Source organism: Mytilus galloprovincialis, chromosome 9, assembly GCF_965363235.1.
Source record: "Mytilus galloprovincialis chromosome 9, xbMytGall1.hap1.1, whole genome shotgun sequence".
NCBI lineage: Eukaryota > Metazoa > Mollusca > Bivalvia > Mytilida > Mytilidae > Mytilus > Mytilus galloprovincialis.
In genome coordinates, this window is record NC_134846.1 from 33,133,045 (window position 1) to 33,155,096 (window position 22,052).

Consider the following 22,052-nt stretch of genomic DNA (forward strand, 5'->3'; position numbering starts at 1 on the left):
CACAAATCTTACGACTGGCATAGTTTAATCTGTTTGTGCACCATCGTCCGTTCAAGGCGATCCGATTCATATTACGCATTTTTGTGCGTGCCTACATACACACAATACCGGTACTGTAAAACAGAACTATATAATTTGTATAACACCTATCTAAAACGGGAACGGGAATAATTTCCACGAACTGTTTACTGCTACCTTATCATCATGATTTCTGTCTTTTTTTTATTTTTAATCCTTTTAATTTTGTTTTAATGACCAACAGCTACCGGACATTACATATACCTTGAGGCGTCATCAAAAGACATAGGGACAAAATCAAATTTAACAAGTGATACTGTTTACCCTAATGGGGATGCTTGTTTCACATTCTGGTACTATTTATATGGAGAGGGCATGGGAACGTTGAATGTTTACTTGGAGTCAGAAGAGGAATTGACAACTGCGTGGTCTATATCTGGAAATCGCAATAAAGAATGGTGGTTTACTTCTTTCGACATTTCAAGATCCAAACCATATAGAATTATGTTTGAAGGTATACGAGGAAATACTTCAAAAAGTGACATAGCATTGGATGACATTATACTCCTCCCTGGATCATGTGGAGGTAAGGTACATGCATTTAATAGTTAATTGTGGTACGGTATTATTACAAAACAAAAATGGTTGAAAGTGAAACCCTTTCTGTTTTCCTTAATACATTCTTGTTCGCAATATGATACCATGAACTGAATAAAAAAAAATCCTTTATTAAAGGTGTTGTAACCACATTTTCCTTATTTAAACATTCGACATATTTATTTTCAATAGCTTTATCAAAGTACTTCTTATCTACATCTGTGTCCTTTGCTCACATTTTATTTTTTGAATCACTGCAAGATATTAAAAAAGGGTTTCCTTATGTCTAATTAATGTTCCTTGAAATGTAAAAAAAGTCGAGATAATTATGCCTCTATGTAAGAAAATGATCACCATATATATATATAGCATAACGTTTTGGACAATATATGTTATAAACAATTATCTGTAAATACCGTACATCATCATAAAATTTTGTATTATAATAACTTGCATTGTGATCAACTATAATCATTTCAAAATGATACCACAGGGATATATATACGTTTACTTTTCTACATTGGCTAGAGGTATAGAAGGAGGGTTGAGATCTCATAAACATGTCCCAAGTCAGGAGCCTCTACCCTTTGTTAGTCTTGTATTAATTTTAATTTTAGTTTCTTGTGTACATTATCACTGAACTAAGTTATATATTTGTTTAGGGGCGAACTGAAGGACGCCTCCAGGTGCGTGAATTTCTCGCTGCATTGAAGACCTGTTTGTGACCTCCTGCTGTTGGCTGTTTTATGGTCGGGTTGTTGTCTGTTTGACATTCCCAATTTCCATTCTCAATTTTATTAATTTATTAATGAAAAACGAACGGACAACGCCGTTATACTGCCAGTGGGTTGATCTTGGCCGATTGGCATTACCTTTAATTAACTGCCAATGAGCCGATCCGGCCGATTGACGCAACAGCTAAAAGGCCGATTGGGCCGATTTAGTTGTTCTAAAACTGCCAATGGGTCGATAAAGCCGATGGTTAAGTCATGGTTACCGTTGACGGTCAACGAAATACAGTCTTTAGGGGATGACCATTTAAAATTGTGAGGTTGGGACTGCGAATGGGGGTATAAGGATAGTGTAAAAAGAATATTATGGCCTGATGAATAACAAAGACCAAATCGTTGGGAAAATGAACATTTTGTCCAACAAAATCAATGACAATAAAGGAAATAATTATAAATGAAAACAATTTGTACTAGCAAACATTGAAAACAAAATATCAATCCGGAAAACTGTCTCCCTCCTCCTCCGAAGATTGATTAATCGGCCCTATGAATAATTAACAAAAATGCGCTTGGTAAGGCACCAAATAGAATGAGCACCACGTTCTGATAAAAGAGCATGTCCTGAAATAGTTTTGATTTGTTAATGTTTCTGACTATTCAAGAAAAGTCCCGAGACAGTAACGGACATTTTGTAAAATATATTAAAGGAAATAACAGAACAATCTCATAGATGCATTGATAAAATTTTTTGCTAATCAGTTTACCTTTAAAGATGTCAACATATACATGTAGCTAGTGCAAACATACATACATAGTTATATCATGCCGATAAGACAACTGTATGTACAATTATATGATGCTTACTGGTATTTCAATCCGTCCGGAGTCCGTTCATTCGAGTTTAAGTCACACGAAATTACCGGACTCGATTTATACATACAAGCCAAAATTTTGGCAAATTCAAGAGCCACACAAATATAATATTTAACCAGTTTACAAGTAACTTTGCATACAATCTTCTAAACATGATTAAATTCAAGTATTATCGATCAAATGGTTCCATACGTGTTTTTCATTTTTTTTTCAAATCTGCATGCAGTGTTAATTTTTTACCTGTCGCAATTAACAAAAATTAAGTTACCGAAAAAAAGTAAAACTTAAAAAGTTTTCTCAGTTGTATGAGTTATAATAAGTTTACATATATAATATATGTATAATAGTTGCCTATAGGTAAAATTGACACCATGTTTTTGGTCGAAATTTTTTTAAACTACCAATCTCATTCATTCGAAATTACATGTTTTAATTAGCGGATTCAAAAATCTTTCCAAAACACCAGTACTGTCCTACCTTTTGTTGTGATTGCACTGTATAGTCATGTCCTTCACATTGTCCAAGATTATTTTTTAATTGTGAATTTGCCATCATGATTTCTATGAGGATCCTTTATTTGCATATCATTCGTTACTCTCAAAAGGACTGCATTCGTTTGCATGATTATTATTCCCTCCGAACGTGTCCCCATTTATAAAAAAAATCATAAATAAATTTACCTGATAATGTATACTTTTTTAAGACAAAGAATGCGTAATTTGACAATATTTCGTTGATTTATTTTTTAAATTAAATGCAACATTCAGCACTGCTGTCTTTTTTTGTGATGCACAGTTTTAAAAAGAACAGAAAGCAACAGTTCCCTCAGAAAAACCACAGACTCGGCAAAAACAAAAACAACACTGACTATCCAAGTAAATGGAGTTCGAGTCGAACTTACTTCAAGCAAGATATTTCAGAATTTTTTGAAAATTAGTACGCATTTATTAAGTAATTGGAATCATCTGAATTTAAAAAAAAATAATAGATTCTATACCCCCAATTTTATGTCGATTACGTGAAAAGGATATATAAATATACAGACTGAAGTAAAACGCGTAAGAGAATAATTTATGTTTTCCCACTTTGTATTGACATTTTCTGAAAATCGGTCCACAGAATTCTATTGAAAAATGATATTCTGTTGCTGTAAACATTTTCATTTTAACGATAGGAATATATTTTTTAGGGGTCACTGGATCTTCCTCATTTATGTTGGAGTAATAGAAATTTACGACGTTACAATTATTACTTGTTTAACCTTTTCCACGGTACGAAAGTGAGACGGATTATTTTTTAATTAACTGAACAAAAGGAATCCGTTGACAGCAACAGAATATCATTTTTCAATGGAAAGCTATATTGTGAGTAAGTTGTTGCAGACATACCTAATTTGTTACCAGGTCCTTTCAGTACTAGTTTTAACCTAATAACATTCGGCCATCATTGCTCCACAGGTGTTTTTTTAATTAGGTCTTTCCACCTTTCCATGGAAAGACCTATTGCTTTTGTTCTGATTATTATTGGGTCTTTCCACTTTTCTGTGGAAAGACCTAGTGTTTTTCTTCTTCTGATTTTTTTTTCTTCCGCCTAATTTTGTTCTTGCGATAAATATTTGTTTCGCAATATGTCGCTTAGATATTTGGTATATGATATCGAACAGTTTATGCGCTTTTGAAATTTACCCTGCGTAACCGAATACTTTTCTTTGTAGGAGTTATCTCCCCAAACACTGTTTTCCTTGTGATCACGACTCCTTCGAAACCGTAAGAGATTACGACAAATTTATTTTATAAAATTGCTCGTTATATCCTTCGCATGATTTGTCCAATTTCGATCGAAGCAATATGAACGCTCCATAAGAGAGTTATTTCCCCTTTTGTATTTGAAATTTTGAAATGTATTTTAAACTGGAACACCATAAGTGATAGAGACCTAGGATTTTTTGATTTGAGGTCCTTGGTAAAAAAAAATGAAAATTAGGTCAAGGTCAAAGGTCAAGGTCATATTCCAATTTTTGAATTAGGCTTATTTCCACAAATTTAAACTGTATAAGATATCGACAAATTATTTTGACTAAATTGTTAGTTGCGACATGTCGTAACTTAATAATTTTAGTTGAAAGGGTGCGTAGACAATGAATGGGAGTTTTTGCCCCTATCATATCTAAAATTATGTGTAAAGTGATATAACTTATTAACCATACGTATTAGAGACCTAGGGTCTTTTGATTTGAAATTCTCAGTTTGTGACCTTCAAATTGAGGTCAAGGTCATTGGTTAATTTGACGTTCTAGATTTTGACCTTTGCTTTAAATTCATATCTATACATCATAAAGCCATATGAACTGACATTTTAGACTGATTTTAATATTAAAATAGATATTAACTGGTGGAAAGACCTTCAATTGTTCTCTGAACAATTGGTTTTTAATAACCATAATTATTATTATTTTTTTTTTCTTCCGCCTAATTTTTTTCTTGCGTAGTTTCGTTGTTTCAAAAGATGTGGCTTAGATATTTGGAATATGATATCGTATAGTTTATACGCTTTAAAAGTGACAACCGTGTAATTAAATACTTTTTGCGTTGTAAGACATATCTCCCCAAACACTGTTTGTCTTGTTGCCACTACTTCTTCGCAACCGTAAAAGATTACGACAAATTTATTTTACCAAATTTCTCGTTACATCTTCAGGATTAGGAGTTTAGTTTTGACCGAAGCTATCCGGAGACTCCATATAAGAGTTATTCCCCCTTATATATTTGATACAAGTAATTTGCATTTCTAACTGGTAAACCATAAGTGATAGAGACCTAGGGTCTTTTGATTTGAGATCCTTGGTCCAAAAAAATTAAAACTAGGTCAAGGTCAAAGGTAAAGGTCATATTTTAAATTTTTATTTTGGCTTATTTTTACTACTTTCCAAAACCTTATAACATATCAACATCTTATTTTCACTGAATTGTTAGTAACGACATGCCGTTGCTTATAAATTTTGGTTGAAAGGGTGCGTAAGCAATAAATAGGAGTGTTCGCCCATCTTATATTTAGAATTATGCGTAAAGTGATATAACTCATTAACCATACATAATAAAGACCTAGGGTCTTTTGATTTGAGATCCTTGGTTTATGCCCTTGAAATTAAGGTCAAGGTCATAGGTTATTTGCACGTTTTAGATTTTGACCTTTGCTTTGAATTCGTATTTATACATAATAAAGCCATAGGAACTGACATTTTAAATTGATTTTTAATATTTTGATAATCGTGGAAAGACCTTCAATTGTTCTTTGAACAATTGGTTTTTAGTTATATTATTTTTATTTGATTCTAAATCGTTTTTATTGTACAATGTGCACTCAATGTTTGTATCACATATTTATTCTTACTCCAGATTCCGTACTCAATTGTAACTTTGAAGCAGAAAACTGCGGATGGAAAAATTCTATAGCATCTGATTATGCTTGGAAAATTATTGCTGGCAAGACTCCTTCTAAATATACAGGACCGAGTGCTGATCATACTAGTGGATCATGTTAGTATTCCATAGTACTTAGTAAATATAGTAATTACAAAATAATGGGATACTTTGTACAGTATGAAGTCCTTCAATGCCTTATAACAAGATACTAATACATGTACTTGTATACATTACTTTACAGTTTAGGTTTATCTCAATGTTGGAGGCCGTACGTTTGCCTATTATTGCTAACATGCCCTTCATTTAAAACTATGGTTGATAATCGTCGCATTGGTAATAATAAAGTTTTCATATTTTTCATTGTGTTCACATCTGTTTATTTGTGTAATTCTATACCTGTCCTATTTTATTATTTTACACTTCATGTTTACACATCATAAAACTATAATGAAAATATGCCATAACATACGTGTGCGTACTGCAATACACGTCTGTATCTTGTCTTATCTTATCTTAAATTTCAAAACATAGGCATGCATATTTGAAGAACATTGGATATCTGAGATACTTGGAATAATGATATTTTGGCAAAAAAGTAAAGCTGAATTCAATAGTTATGACTAATTATATATAGTTTTTATATTAAGGGTACTCAGAAACAATATATTTCTAGAGAGTTAAATGTTGAAATATGTTGTATGTAAACAAATATGGATTTCAAAAAAGCCTGTCAGAACACAAGACAAGGATGTCAACAACTACGCATCCCGGTGTATTACTCAATAATAAGCAAAACTCTTCCCGTATAGTATATTGTAATGTAAAATCAAGTGAATAGTTTTGTCCTACAATGTACACTTACCTCAGAAAATTAGACCAATTTCCAAAACCTGAACTTGAAATTCCGAAACAAGCTCTGCTATATTCTTTTTCTACGAACTTATGTTATCAGACACCTTAAGTTTCATTTCTTCTTTCACTGGTAATACAATGCACGCATAATTATATTATATGTTAAGGATACATGTTTTAATGGAACAAACATAAACCACAATCCCTTACTGATCATAGAGTTGTACATAATTATGTACAATGAAATTGAGAATGGATATGGGAAATGTGTCAAAGAGACAACAACCTGACCATGGAACAGACAACAGCAGAAGGTCACCAACAGGTCTTCATTGCAGCGAGAAATTCCCGCACCCGGAGGCCTCATAAAGAACGATAAGCGCATGTTATTTTGTCTCAATATTTATTTTCTTTAAAGTGGGAGGACGTTACGCATACCTCGAAGGATCAGGCCGAAATAAAGGGGAAAAATCACATTTAAGAAGTATGACAGTTCTCCCTAATGGTGATGCTTGTTTTACATTTTGGTACCATATGTATGGAAGCGGAATAGGAGCATTGAGTGTTTACTTGGTAATGGGAAATACAACGAGAAAACTATGGGAAAATTCAGGAAATCAACAAAACGTATGGCGATTTGGTTACGTAGATATAACTGTTGCAAAACCATTCATGATCTTTTTCGAAGGAATTCGAGGCGAAACTTCTAAGAGTGACATAGCATTAGATGATATGTCATTGCTTTCAAAGTCTTGCAAGGAAAGAGGTATATTGTCGTTTTAATTCTCAGATTTAATATTGAGACAAATACCTTTGTTTTAAACGAAGTTTACAGTGAATTTAAATGTTATTATGTAAGGAATTAGATAATAGAGAAAAAATATGATGATATGTATTCAAGATATAACATAGTTAGTGTCGCACAAGTACTTATCTGCTTCTCATATGTTTTTTTTTTTTAAATTTGATAACGCATTGTAAGATAGGATTGTAATTTGGAGTTCATACAATATCCTTTGTGTTGGTTTTTAACATGTTTAATTTGCATCTTTAATCTATTTATTATCGATTTATGAGATTTAAACATCAGTAAACTACGTGTACTCTTTCATAAATTTATACTGGTTTAGTACAAATTGACATGCACTAAAATAGAAAAAAAAAGTTTTCAGCATTTAATTTGCAAAAACAGTTATTATAAACACGGTTTGAAGATAACGTGTATGATCCTATATTTTCACTAAAACTCGATAGTTTTTATTACGTTATTTCAAAAATTACAATAAAATGATGTGTGACATCTATCTCGACTTCATCAAAATTATAAAAAAAACCTGCAAAAACTTAATGTTCCTATCAAAATGCAATGCCCATGAAATATATTTCGATACCGAAGTCGCAGTTTTCAGTAAAGAAAAAGATCGCCACATTCTTATCTTCTCATACTTTTTTTTATATTAAATTGACTTAAGGATGTACATAGGTGAGGTTTTTGAAATTGTGTCAGATATTAAGACTCCTTGGTGTTTTGCCATACTATACAAGGTAAAATATTTCGCCCCATAACACCCGTTTATCTTTTCATATAAGACTTTTAAAAAAGCTCTTTACAGCTTATCCGATAGAATTTAAGCAGATTCTTAATTTCTTGATTTTCTTTCTTTTGATTTGAGACCAAATAATACTAATGCAAATATAACAAAAGGTTAAAGTCAGAGTAAGCCTTTACCCGCTCTATTTTAAAATTCAAATATATCGAAAAGAAGCAATATGTTTGCAAAGGTATTAATTATTCTAAATAATAAGGATGTTCTTATACAAGGCAGAAAACCCTAGCCGTATTGGGCACAACTTTTGGAACTTTTGGTCCTCAGTGCTCTTCAACTTCGTACTTGTTTTGGCTTTCGAACTTTATTCTGTCTGAGCGTCACTGATAAGTCTTGTGTGAACAAAGCGCACGTCTGGCGTATTACATTTTAAACCTGGAACCTTTTGTTAGCTATTATTCGTGTGTTTTTCTGTCTTATATGTTTTCCCATTTATTCGTTTTGTAGTCCTGTCATGTCATGTTGTCATTCTAATGTTATATTTAACATTGCCATAAAATCGGGAGGTTTGGCATGCCCCATAACCAGGTTCAACCCACCATTTTTTTCTTATAAAATGTCCTGTACCAAGTCAGGATGATGGCCATTGTTATATTATAGTTATTTTTTGTGTGTGTTACATTTTCATGTTGTGTCGTTGTTTTCCTAGGCCTCTTATATTTAAAGCCTTTTCCTAAGTTTTAGTTTGTAACCCGGATTTGTTTTTTCTCAATCGATTTATGAGTTTCGAACGGCGGTATACTACTGTTATTTTATTTACCTTTATTTAGCTTAATTTTGATCCTTATCTAATGCTCCTCCGGTTTATAGTATCAATTTCAAATTCCTGATTTATCTAATTTCACCTAAGCAAATTCTTTTAAAAGTGCCTGATAGCCAATGTACAATATTTACGAAAGAAATATAAAGAATATCCCACTGTATAGAAAGAATTTTGATATATAAATCATATGTTATTTTGAATTACTCCATCATTTATCTTTAAAAAAAAAAGATTCAATTGAGTATTAATGTTACAGGTTTTATCCTGGATTGTAACTTTGAAACAGGAAAACACAACTGGTCTTCGGATCTTACAAAGTCGTATATGTGGTCAATTGCTACAGGTAAAACGAAATCACTCGACACTGGCCCAAAAACTGATCACACGACTGAATTGTGTAAGTGTTAACATAAATCATACAGCAACCAACATCATCGCTAAATAGTGTTTTATACATTTTATACACTGGATATTCTAGCCAATTGTTGTTTTTCAAATGTTTCACAACTGTTTGTAAAATGTTCATGCCACCTAGGTAATTTCAGGATTTTATGGGAGAGACAGAATTAGAATCATCAGCATTTGCGGTTGAAGTATCTTAATTGATGCATATTAGAGCTTTATTACAATTTGTCGAAAGGTGTATACGATTGACAAATCATACGTAAGATCCGTTAGAGTAATCGATAATTTGAATCTTTTCAAATATGCCATATCAATGTTAGCATATCAAGGCTTTCATGGGACTCAGATTGCGTTTAGTCAAAATGTTTGCCTTACAAGAAACATGACGTTGCACGCAACGACCAAGGCCAAGCTTGTTTTTAAAACAATACACGAGAAAATTGTATTGAACCTCCCTCCACTCCCCCTTTTTCTACCATAGAAGAATGAAAAAAAATCTTACATTATTAAACCTCATATAACATCAAGGCAAATATATTGCTCCCTAGAAAAACAACCCACAACAACAACGACTTCCCTAATTCCATTTTGGACCCCCACCCCATCCCAAAATTATTAAGGTGATAAAATGACTCTAAATGATATGAGTTTGGTTGATAATCTCTTTTTGAGATTCCCCGCCCCTGTGTCTGCCCTGTTCAATACCTATGTGACCTTGTGTTGAGAACAATCATCTTCGTCCTTGAGCTTACACGTGGAATATTTCAGCATATTTTTTTCTTTCAAGCGTACTAACTATTAAACCATCACTATTGAAATTCAGAATATATGTAGTGCAAGATTGTTCGTGCATCTTCATGAGGATTTATCCGGATTGATTATGTAAATCGATCTGTTTTTTTTGCATGCTTATATTTGTCAGTTTTGAACACAATTACAAAATATTCATCACCAGCTATCCTGAATTTTAGAATGCCGAATATTCATTTCCCTTCTGTTTTGTGTAAAATCATTTATTTAAAGTTCTTCACAGGCCAGGTTATTCATTTTCAAAATCCTCATGGTATCACCTCACCCTAATACGCCCCCCCACTAAATCCCAAAATGATATAATCGTCCCCGAAAGGTCAACTTGAACTCTATTGTAATTGATGGTGATGAACATCTAGGTTGCACATTGTAAACACAGCTATTTCTTAAACCACGCCTCTTTTGAGGAGATTTAGAATATTCATAGAAAATTAATTTTGTTTACATACTGGTTCCCAGTTATGATCTCTGTGTTCCATCTCATAGAGACATAACTTGGAAGTGTTACCTGTAAATAAACATGTGCAATTTGTTTATATTGAAATCTGTGGTAACTTTTTTTTCGAGGTAGGGGTAGATAAGAAAATTAGTGTTATTTAAAACTGTGAAAAGTTCAGGGCATGTAAACGTTGAAAATATGCCGCACAGCACTATATTTTGACCGTTGAAAAAAAACATGTAGTGCATATGAACTTTCAATTCTAGAATAAGATTTTATTCAAAACTTCATAGTAAAAGTTGTACAGTTTAAGCCGTAAAAGGAGCTCCTATGGAAGATTGCATTGTCAATATTTACAGACATGCAACCTCTATCGCTTCAATGGCTGTTGCCTGATGGAAAAGGTGCTTGCATTTCGTATAACTTTCCGAATGACACTGAGAATAGCAAATGATAGGGGAACTACCAGAACTGGAAGGTCGAATTATAATCGGATCATTTGTCTTGACATTGACATGGATGAACAACTTCAATGTCTTCATGATCTCCGAGATTAAAATTTCAAAGAGTGTTGCAATATCATCTTCAATTTTGTTAAAAATTCCTTACTTCATTAACATACTCTCGGTGTATTCTTCCGTCGATAATCTATGGTTACGCGCATGAATTGCACTATTATAAGGAATCACTAGCAGATGAGTGCTATGGACCTTGAACTTTCTGTAATGGTGTTATAACGAACAATGACTCAAATTGGCATACTATTACAAAATTCTTTGTTTTTGTTACTATAGGGTTTAATATGTACTTCATTTGTTTGTTTTCATTTACAAAATAGTAATGCTTTAGAGTAAGCAGAAATTTAATGTAAAATGGAACTAAATACAGACGAAACAAGTCCAACATACTAATTTCCAAGGCTTCAGAAGTCAAGTTAGAACAAAACAATTTCAAAAAGTCAAAATATAAAACGTTTTGAATCATAACAACAGAAAAAATTAAATGTAGAACCACTCAATAACAATGTTTGCCTCATTTTATTTAAGACATAAATGCCTCGTTTTGGAATTTGATTGGGGTTGTCAGAGTGTTAATCGAAGCACATTGTGTATGAAACAGTCACAATTGTTATCTTATAGTTTGTTTCTGTGTGTGTTGCACTGTCGTTTACTTTTTGTTGCACTTCAGTGTTTCTGTTTTTCGTTGTTTTCTTCTTATAGTTGATGTGTTTACCTAGGATGTTTTTTTTTATTGCAACCTGGATTTATTTTCTCTCAATCGATTTTTGACTTTCGAACAGCGGTATACATGATATACTACTGTTGTCTTTATTTACACACCAACACAATAAACAAAAAGAACCTTCATTTCTAATAATAACATTATTTTGATAAGAAGACCATGACAAACTAAAGTTTTCTTTATTTATCTGTGCTTTGTTTTTACAGATGTACGTGAATCACAAATGTAACATTCATTTTAATGTAATAAAAATTGTTAGCCAATCGGATTCTCGTGAAACATACATGTAAAGTAATTATTACAATGATATAATGCATGAACTAGATTTACGATTAATATTTCGCTTCAATCATTCCAATGCAAAGAAAAAACCCTGGCGAATAATAGCCATATGAACCACTGACATTTAAATGTGTAATATGTTACTGAACAAAACAATAAAACACAATTAAAAAAGAATAAAAAAAGATCTCATACAAGGTGATCTTCAAATAAGATAAGTTCGTCACTGTCATTGTAAATTATTATTTATTGTATTGTTTTATGTTCTACAAGCTAATGGGCATTACATATACCTTGAGGGTACAGGAATACCAAGCAGGACGAAATCAGAGTTAACAAGCACTACTGTCAACCTGAATGGAACATTTTGTTTTACCTTCTGGTACCATATGTACGGAAAAGCCATGGGGACATTAAACGTTTACATAAAGTCAGGAAACACGACAATAAAATATTGGTCACAATCAGGAAACCAAGGCAACAATTGGAAGTTTGCTAATTTTGACATTCTCAATTTAGACCCGTTCAATATCATTTTTGAAGGGATTCGTGGAGATAATTATACAAGTGATATAGCATTAGATGATATTCTTTTACTTCAAAGTTCATGTTCAGGTAAATAAGCTGCATGAAATATGTATTCCAAAAAAAAAATATACATATTTTTACATTGTATTAATTATAATTCATTGAACAAAAAATCAAACTTATTTTTAATCTTTGCACTTTTGCATATCCCATTAAAGAAAATGTTTAAAACAAAGATCCCAAAAATGTTCTGATCGTTCGGGAACTTTCTAATATAGGGTTATGTCCTTTTACATTCCATTTTGATGATATAACTCTTCGAATATTAGTGAATCCTTAGCTTCAGATTTCAGGGTTTGCACTTTCCTTTTATAGTGAGCTTCGGATGAATCAATAAATTAAGTGTTATGCATGTTATGATCACTGCGTAAAGTGAATGAACGAGAAATCCATCTCCTCTTCCTCCTCCTCCTCCTTCTCTTCCTCTTCATCATCAGCATCATTTATATGTTAATCCCTTGCATTGAAGTGATTTTTTTTATAGGTTCGATCAATTATTCACAGTCTTGTCTGGAGACGACAGAGTCCATCTCACTTCCTGAATGCTCGAAACACTATCTACAACTTAACAATTTAGTTTTTGATAGAGGGTTTGACAACTGTTCAGCAGAATACCAAGTTGCCCAAAGACAAATCAAAACTTTATGTGACGACATTGACAATTCAGACATATGTACCTCTAATCTTTCTGAAGTAATTAAGAAAGAACCAAGATGTTTTCAATTAAACAGGCTTTTAATTGAATATACGTGTGAAGGTAATGTTTAAACTATGAACAATAGTGCATTTCTGCTAACTTGGTATTATGTTGATATTTACATGTAAGACGAATAATACCTTGCGGAATTTAGAAATGATCCTGGTAAATTTATCGATCCTTTAAATAAAATTATTCTAAAAGGGTACCAAATCAACACTGTAATTAGATCATTGGATGTTGTTTTCATTGGCATTAATATAGATTTTGTTTTCAGTAAATGAAAAGCTAACTAAATATAATTATTATTTTTAGATGGTGATGTTCCTTTGGCATCATCTTACCGTTTTTATATTTAACAACTCGTTCGCTATGACCGTTTTTGTTTGGACGTTTTTTATTTTTACGAACGTAATCTTTGTATTACTGGTAAATTATTAAATCAGGGATATCGTTACCATAAATTACTTAAAACCTTTACTATAGATATAAGAATTTGGTTTTGAAGTTTGGTTGCACCTGTAGAAAACCTATTTCAAACGGGATAGCACATCCTCATTTTTTACGGAAATGTTGTTAACCGTGTCTGGAAATTTAGAAATGATCCTTGTAAACTTATTGCTCCTTTAAATAAATTTATTCTTAAAGGTTACCAATTTAACACTGTAATAAGATCATTGAATATTGTTTTTATTGGTATAAATATTGATGTTGTTATCAGTAAATTTAAAGCAAACTAAATATTACTAGTATGTTATATACATATACACATTCATGGATCTACAATCTGTCGATACCTGTATCTTGGCATTGCACAAGGTCATGTTTTTCTCTGACTGTTTATGACGTCTTTACACTAAAACCATTGGATGTTGATGTGTACGGATTGATAATTTAGTCTTAGATGCATGATTTTTTTATTAGTTGTTAGTGGCTTTGATCTAGCTGTCAGGTAACTGCGAGTACTCTCATATGGTGGATGTACAAGTACTCGGCCATGTCCACTTTTATTTTTGTCCATCTGATGAGTTAAGCCTTTTCAACTGGTTTTTATAGTTCGTTCTTATGTTGTACTGTTATACCACTGTCCCAGGTTAGGGGAAAGGTTGGGTCCCCGCTAACATGTTTAACCTCGCCACATTATGTAATATGTATATGCCTGTCCCCAGTCAGGAGCCTGTAGTTCAGTGGTTGTCGTTTGTTTATGTGTTACATATTTGTTTTTCGTTCATTTTTTGTACATAAGTAAGGCCGTTAGTTTTCTCGTTTAACATTGTCATTTCGGGGCATTTTATAGCTGACTATGTGGTATGAGCTTTGCTCATTATTGAAGGCCGTACGGTGACCTCAAATTGTTAATTTTGGTGTGATTTTTGTCTCTTGTGGACAGTTGTCTCATTAGCAATCATACCACATCTTTTTTTATAAATATTGTTGTTATGTACATATACACAATCATGGATCTACAATCTGTCGATACCTTTCCTTGCATTGCACAAGGTCATATTTTTATCTGACTTAATAACGTCATTACACTAAATCCATTGAATGTTGAATGTGTACTGATAATTTATTCTTACACCACTGTCCCAGGTTAAAGGCAGGATTGGGATCTCGCTAACATGTTTAGCCCGGCTACATTCTGTATGTACATGTTTATGTGCCTGTCCCAAGTCAGGAGCCTGTAATTCAGTGATTGTCGTTTGTTTATGTGTTACATATTTGTTTTCGTTTATTTTTTGTACATACATTAGCCGTTAGCTTTCTCGTTTGAATTGTTTTACATTGTCATTTTGGGACCTTTTATAACTGACTATGCGGTATTGGCTTTTCTCATTGTTGAAGGCTGTACGGTGACCTATAAATGTTAATTTCTGTGTCATTTGGTCTCTTGTGGATAGTCGTCTCATTGGTAATCATACTAAATCTTCTTTTTTTTTATAAAAAAAAAATAGCGTCGATGCAAATTATAATCAATGCTAAAATTTCATCAATAACAAAAAGGCAAATTAATTGTTATTGAAACTTATTTTGTTACCGTCATTAGATACAAAACTGATCCTTGTACTCATACAATATATTCAGAGTGAAAGATACATGTTAAAAACTAGTTACGAAGCGCATAATAACATATGATTCCTCACTGGTTGTCATTTTAATTTCGTGCAAAATGCATGTGACATAAAAAGTACATTCAAAGTACTATTTTACACTTAAAGAAATGATTTCAAAATAAAAATTAAAAATTAAAAAAAAAAATCTTCAGGGATTTGAACTTTTCTTGAATAATCCTTTAATGTGAAAATATCAATATTAATCACATTTTTACTAATTTCTACATTCCAACTTTGTAAATGTATTCACAAAAAGATCGAGTGTTTAAAGAAGACAACACTACATAACTTTCCATTTTCATGTTTACTTAAAATTAAAATCAAATGGATCATCTTCAAAATCTATGGCATTCTTCTAGCATTTTGAAAACTTCTGATGAGAAGCATACATTCCATTACTAGCAAGTTTAAAGAGCTTTTCTCTTTCGAGATTTTAGTAAAACAACTTGTAATGTATGTCGCTGATTTGTAACATTTCTATAGATGAATATATTATTGGAAAATAACCTGACGATTCTTATTTTGTTCCATCCTTAAATCTATGCAATCAGTGTTTAAAACAAAACAAAAACTGTCTCGAGAGGATTGCAGTTTTCAACTGCAACAAACCAGTAAGAATGGCGTTATATGACATCTATTGACGAAAAAAACATATAATTAAGTTATAGCAAATATTGTGAATACGTTTTTACAAAACACCAATAGTTAGAATTTAAAGTCATCCATTCGAAATGTATACGTTTGCCATTACTTGTTTAATAAGCTTAAATTATGGAAATCTGTTTTCACTTTGACATAACCGACGTTTTCTCGAAATCAGTATCCCCAGGATTAATTAAACCATTTTTGTGCAAATTATAAATTTTGATACTTTTTATGATTTAAGAGAGAGTACCAAATATCGTATCAGACGATTCACAGAAGACAAATGTTTCCCTTGAGAGTGGTAAGTCTATAAAGAATCACAAAGTGCATAAGCCAACACCTGATATCTATTTTTTTTGGTGAGTTAAGCCTTCCAATTGATATTTTATCGTGACTGTGTTTTTCTATGTTGTGATGTTTTACTATTGTTTCAGAAAAAGGAGAAGGTTTGGTACCATTAAAACGTTTAATCCCGCTGCAAATGTTTGCACCTGCCCCAAGTCAGGAATCTGATTACAGTAGTTGTCGTTTGTTTATGTAACTTATACGTGTTTCTTGTCTCTCGTTTTTTTTTATATAGATTAGACCGTTGGTTTTCCCGTTTGAATTATTTTACACTAGTAATTTTGGGGCCCTTTAAAGCTTGTTGTTCGGTGTAAGACAAGGCTCCGTGTTGAAGGCCGTACATTGACCTATAATCGTTTTCCTTTATAAATTGTTTTTTGAATGGAGAGTTGTCTCATTGGCACTCATACCACATCTTCCTATATCTATTTCATTTATACAATGGCTTTTTTTGTTTTAAACAAACTTCATTATTCTGAATGTTGCAGGTAGGTAAATATAACTTATTTTACTTTAGGTTGCACTTGGTTAATAAACCTATTTATTTACTTCATAATTTAGCCACAATATTTAAGATATATGCTATGAGGAAATATTGTTTTGACAAGTTTTCTGGACTGACCATTAAGGCAGAAACTATGAATTTTTAAAGATAGATATTCAAATAATAAGATAAAAACTGGAAATAGAGTAAGATTTAATACTTTTTTTATCTTGAATTTTTGAATGGTTCACTGCTAAACTTACATTTATTTTGAAATACCTTCAATATGTTCCTAAAAATACTTTTATAAAGATTCTAACAAAATCATCTCCGATAACATCTGCATAGTATAAGCTGACAAGAAGTACATTTTGTTTTCAAATTCTTTAAAATTGAGACAGTGGCGAGGGTATACAATGAATCGTAAAAGAAAAAAGAAATAAATGCAGTAATTTCCTTTCGACTATGAATTAAACAAAAAAACAACAACCAAAGTTTTGATTAAAAGTGTTGTTTTTCTGAGATATATAATAATTATAGTTTTGTTTACGTATTGGTTCCCAGATATGGTCTCTATGTTTTATCTCATAGAGACAAAACTTGCAAATGGTACCAGTATAGATGGACATTGATAGCAGTGAAATTGAAATTCTGAGGTAAACCCAAATTGAAGGGAGGGATAGTATATAATTTTATTATAAATCAACTCTTATAACTTTGAGCGAAAATGTTGCAAATATGCCGCACAACACTATATTTTGACCATTATAAAATATTTAGTGCATATGAACTTTCCATATTCCAAGATATAATTGTTTGTGAAACTTTATAACACAAGTGAAATAGTCATACCCGTAAAGGAGTTCCTGTGGGTAACTGCAGTTACTATATTTTCAGAAATGCAACCTTTAAATAAGTCTACTTTTATAAGTGTTAATCAGAAACAAACATTCCAAATTAATCTTGTAATACACTGATAATGTCGGATTTATTTCCTGCTTAGGACGAAATTCTGAAAAAAGAAGTAATTTTAAATTTGAATTGTGTGTGCCATTTTCAATATTTTTCTACCAGCTGTTGGAACGCCTTATTGGCTGCATGCGATGTTAGAATTTAAAATGCATTAAAGTTGGTATACAGACATTTATTCAAATAGAAAACTCTCTAAAATAAGTTTTTTCACTTTAATACTCATTAATACTCATTTATCAGAATTATAGTCTTAAAGAAATCACTGTGTATACTCTAAGTTTTTCTTTACTATACATTTTATACCCCCTCCCCTGTCTCAATTGTTTAAAGAATTTGAAAACAAGACTTTAATTATTGCCAGCTTACCCTATTTGCATATTTTCTGATAAAAAATGCCTATAACCTGTTTAAAACTGTTTTGATAACATATTGAAAGCATATCAGAATACTATAAATGTAATGTTTAGCAGTCAATCATTACAACATTCATGATTATATAAAGTATCCAATCCAGCCTCTGTCTCCAGTCCACATCTTACTGTATGCCTATTTGTCAATTAAGGAATACATTTTCTGCCTCAAATGGTCAATTTAGAATTCTTGTCACAACAGTATCATCTGTAACCATATATCTGACACAATTTAGCTAATATGTATACTAGAAGTTTTCAAACAAAGCCATATTTGCAATAGTTGTATGTATGCAGATATCAGTCTGAGATATAAATTCACTTAAAATGTTGTAGCGATGACTGCTAACATCTAATTTTTGCATAACTTCCTAGCATAGTTATTGTTTTCTATATCAAGAACTTTAAAATCATAAAATCATAGCCTTTACAAGTTAAATTATTTGTTTTATGACCCAGGGGGTAGGCAATTTTCTATGTTTTTTGCCTCTGGGGCCTCACATTTCCTAAATCATTCTGCTGTTTCTAGCAATTTGGAATATTTAGTACATATTCATGATAGAACACACTATTGTAAGTTTTCTTGAGATAGTTTTGTTTTTCTAGCTTGTATTTATTATGCCGTGGTGACAAAAAGGCAGATTTATGTGTTGCGGCTTACTTTTGGGTTATCGAAAGGACACACATACCCCATAAATAATATTCAGGAAGGATCTATGAGTTTCAATGACTGCGAAGAGTAAATATAAGCACTTCTAAACAATTTAAATTACAAATATGCAAATATTATGAATTAATTTTGTATCCAGGACCTTAAGTAAACTATGCATACTGTAAACTGTGAATTTATGCTGAGTATCATATTTAGGACCCAGGATTCTATCAATCTTCATAAAATATTTATAAAGCTTCATATTTGAGTTAATTTATTTAAAATCTGTGAAATAAACCAAATTTGGTTAAATTCTGAATGTTCCCCTTTTTCACCCTATATAGGTTGCATTTCTGTAAGTGTTGACAATGCAATTTTCCATAGGAACTCCTTTTACGGCTAAAACTGTACCACTTTTACTATGAAGTTTTGACAAATCTTATCCTAGAATTGAAAGTTCATATGTACACAATTTTTTTCAAAGGTCAAGATATAGGGCTGTGCGGCATATTTTCAATGTTTATATGCCCTGAACTTCTCAGAGATTAAACTAACACTAATTTTCTTAACTACCCCTACCTCGAATGAAAGGTTACCACAGATTTCAATGTAAACAATATGCACATGTTTATTTACTGGTAAAATTCCCGAGGTATGTCTCTGTGAGATGGAACACAGAAAGCATAACTGGGACTCAGTATGTAAACAAAATTAATTTTCAATAAATATTCAAGATCTCCCCAAAAGAGGCGTGTTTTGATAAACAGCTGTATTTACAAAGTGCAACCTATAATAACTATCACTTTATTTAATAACTTGTTACTGTATTCCAAACTTCAATTTTATTAGCATCAGCATCATCTCAAATCATGTATACTCAACATTTAACCTGCCTATTACAAAAATAATAGTAGGGAAACATATATCAACACACCTTACCAGGATTTATTACATATAAATATTATCAAAATACCCCAATCAAAAAAACAAAGTAAAATATATAAACATGTCTGCGAGAGCCTTGCAAAGCTAAAGCAAAGTTGTCAAGACAGATTTTAATTGTAAATTGATAACATTCACATATGAATTTTCAATCAATTAAATGCAAACTAAATATGGGGTATACATTACTGAGATAGCAACAGAAGGAAACACATAGCCATGACTAATTTACTGGTTCTATCATGATCCCAGAGCGGTTGTTATTCGTAATAAAGTTAGAGAAACAACATATCATTAAACTTTCATTTACTATGATCCAAAATCACAATTTAATAATTTGTCTTATACACATGAAATGTTAATCAATTACAGGTTTAGTTATTGGTATGGTTGTAGCTGTCGTATTGTTAGTGTGTGTCGGTGTATTAATTATTTGTATCGTCAGAAGGTAACATATTTTGATTACTTAAAGGTCAAATGTTTCAGTTGAATAAAAGACTAGTGTCCTTCTATAAAATTTGATTGATCATTGTAATATGTTTATTCTGTTAAAATTCTATTTAAAAAAAAAACTCAATCTGATAAACAGTTTGCGGAGGATTTGTATGTTTATAATTAAGCGATATAGCATATGAAAATCTATCCATATTATTGATAATTATTAAAGTGATAAAACTGTGGTTTTGAATTTATAAATAGTAATAAGGGAATTACATAGTTTACTTCTAGAAGATAGATGTTAACGACCTTTATTTTTCATATAATAGCAGAAAAAAATCAGTGCACTGTACATTTTGAGACAATTTTAAACAAACCCATTTTGATACGCACTTAACATGAAGATACCTTTTTTTAATTTGAAATGTTAATTGATTCAAATCATTTAAGAGCTCTTACGCACAGGCTCTTCAATTTGCAGGTGCAAATATAAAACATAATAAAATCTATTCACCTTACAGGCAAATGTTGGGCAGAAAACCTGAAGAAGAACGGACAACAGATCTTGACAATAGTGGTGACAATCAAAGTGCATCTTTAACCAGTGGTACTGCTAACCCAAATAACCAAAACGTTGAAAGCAATAGGACTAAAGATAACCAGTATAACATGCAAATGAATGAAAATACGACTTTTATAAAAGGATTAAAACAAAAGACCGACCAGATAAACAACTCTAAAGATTTGGATATTCATGAAACACAATTTGCAGGATCTGAGTCTTATGCGCTTGCTAACCCAACAAGTTTAAGCGAAAACAAACAAAAACTAAAAACAGAACAAGATGACATTTATTGTCAATCCGAAGAAGGAACCTATGATATTTCGGGATGTTATCGTCACAAGGTGGCTGATGGTAACATTTATAGTCACACTGTTGATGATGTTTATGATTCAACGACCCATAAAAGAAACGATGATGAACAAGATGACAAATATGATCATTTCATTGGAGAGAAAACAGAAGATTTATATGATATTTCAATGCAGTCATAATTTTCTTTCTATTTAAATCTTGTAGTTGTTCTTATGATTATTTATTTATTTTTTCCAGTTGCTTTCAGCTGCGTTTTTTGCATTTTTTACACTGTATCGAAAAGATCACACGTCAACAATAAACCAAATCTATCTTAAAACGTGTTCTTTTTATGTATAGAGCTTTCTTCCAAAACTGTTACTAATGGTTTATGTTGTTATCAAAGCTTTGTTCTGCAATAGATATTATTTAACTCATTTATTTATACTAATTTGTCTTTTATTGATCGAAACCCCTAAGTGCATATAAGTGATAATTTCTAGAAAATAGGGATGAAAGATACCAGAGGCAACCGTCGTGTTGCTCATGTGATTACAAACCCGTCGAGATTGAGTCGAATTCGATAGGTCAGATTCGTGAAAAGGGAGCAGGGTTGTAGTTACGACATAAGGAACATATCCGATATAATCTGTAAAACATATCTATAAAAAAAAAGGAGAAGTGGTATGATTGCCAATGAGACAACTCTCCCCAATAGACAAAAATGACACAGAAATTATAGGGCATGCATATATTCCAAAATGGTCAACCAACTCTTGATGTCATCCGTACAATTCACTAAGGGATGAATTTCAACTTAGCCATGACGAACTCAAGGTTAAATAGCTTCCTTGTGAGCAGCAACCCT

At 31.8% G+C, this 22,052-nt stretch overlaps 1 protein-coding gene and 1 long non-coding RNA gene across 2 annotated transcripts in view; both read left to right on the top strand.

The window, feature by feature from the left end:
* Positions 1-13,685, top strand: part of LOC143046536 (MAM and LDL-receptor class A domain-containing protein 1-like) — a 65,548-nt gene extending 51,863 nt beyond the window's left edge. Inside the window, exons 6-12 of the mRNA XM_076219692.1 lie at positions 263-604; positions 5,615-5,755; positions 6,912-7,259; positions 9,120-9,260; positions 12,315-12,656; positions 13,114-13,386; positions 13,642-13,685. Of these exons, the coding sequence (XP_076075807.1) occupies positions 263-604; positions 5,615-5,755; positions 6,912-7,259; positions 9,120-9,260; positions 12,315-12,656; positions 13,114-13,386; positions 13,642-13,685 (1,631 nt within the window). The remainder of the gene's footprint in view (positions 1-262; positions 605-5,614; positions 5,756-6,911; positions 7,260-9,119; positions 9,261-12,314; positions 12,657-13,113; positions 13,387-13,641) is intronic.
* Positions 13,686-16,307: 2,622 nt separating this feature from the next.
* On the top strand, positions 16,308-21,411 carry LOC143044847 (uncharacterized). The gene is made up of 3 exons (XR_012968794.1): positions 16,308-16,386; positions 20,263-20,338; positions 20,850-21,411. It is a non-coding gene; the product is annotated as an uncharacterized LOC143044847 (long non-coding RNA).
* Positions 21,412-22,052: the final 641 nt, after the last annotated feature.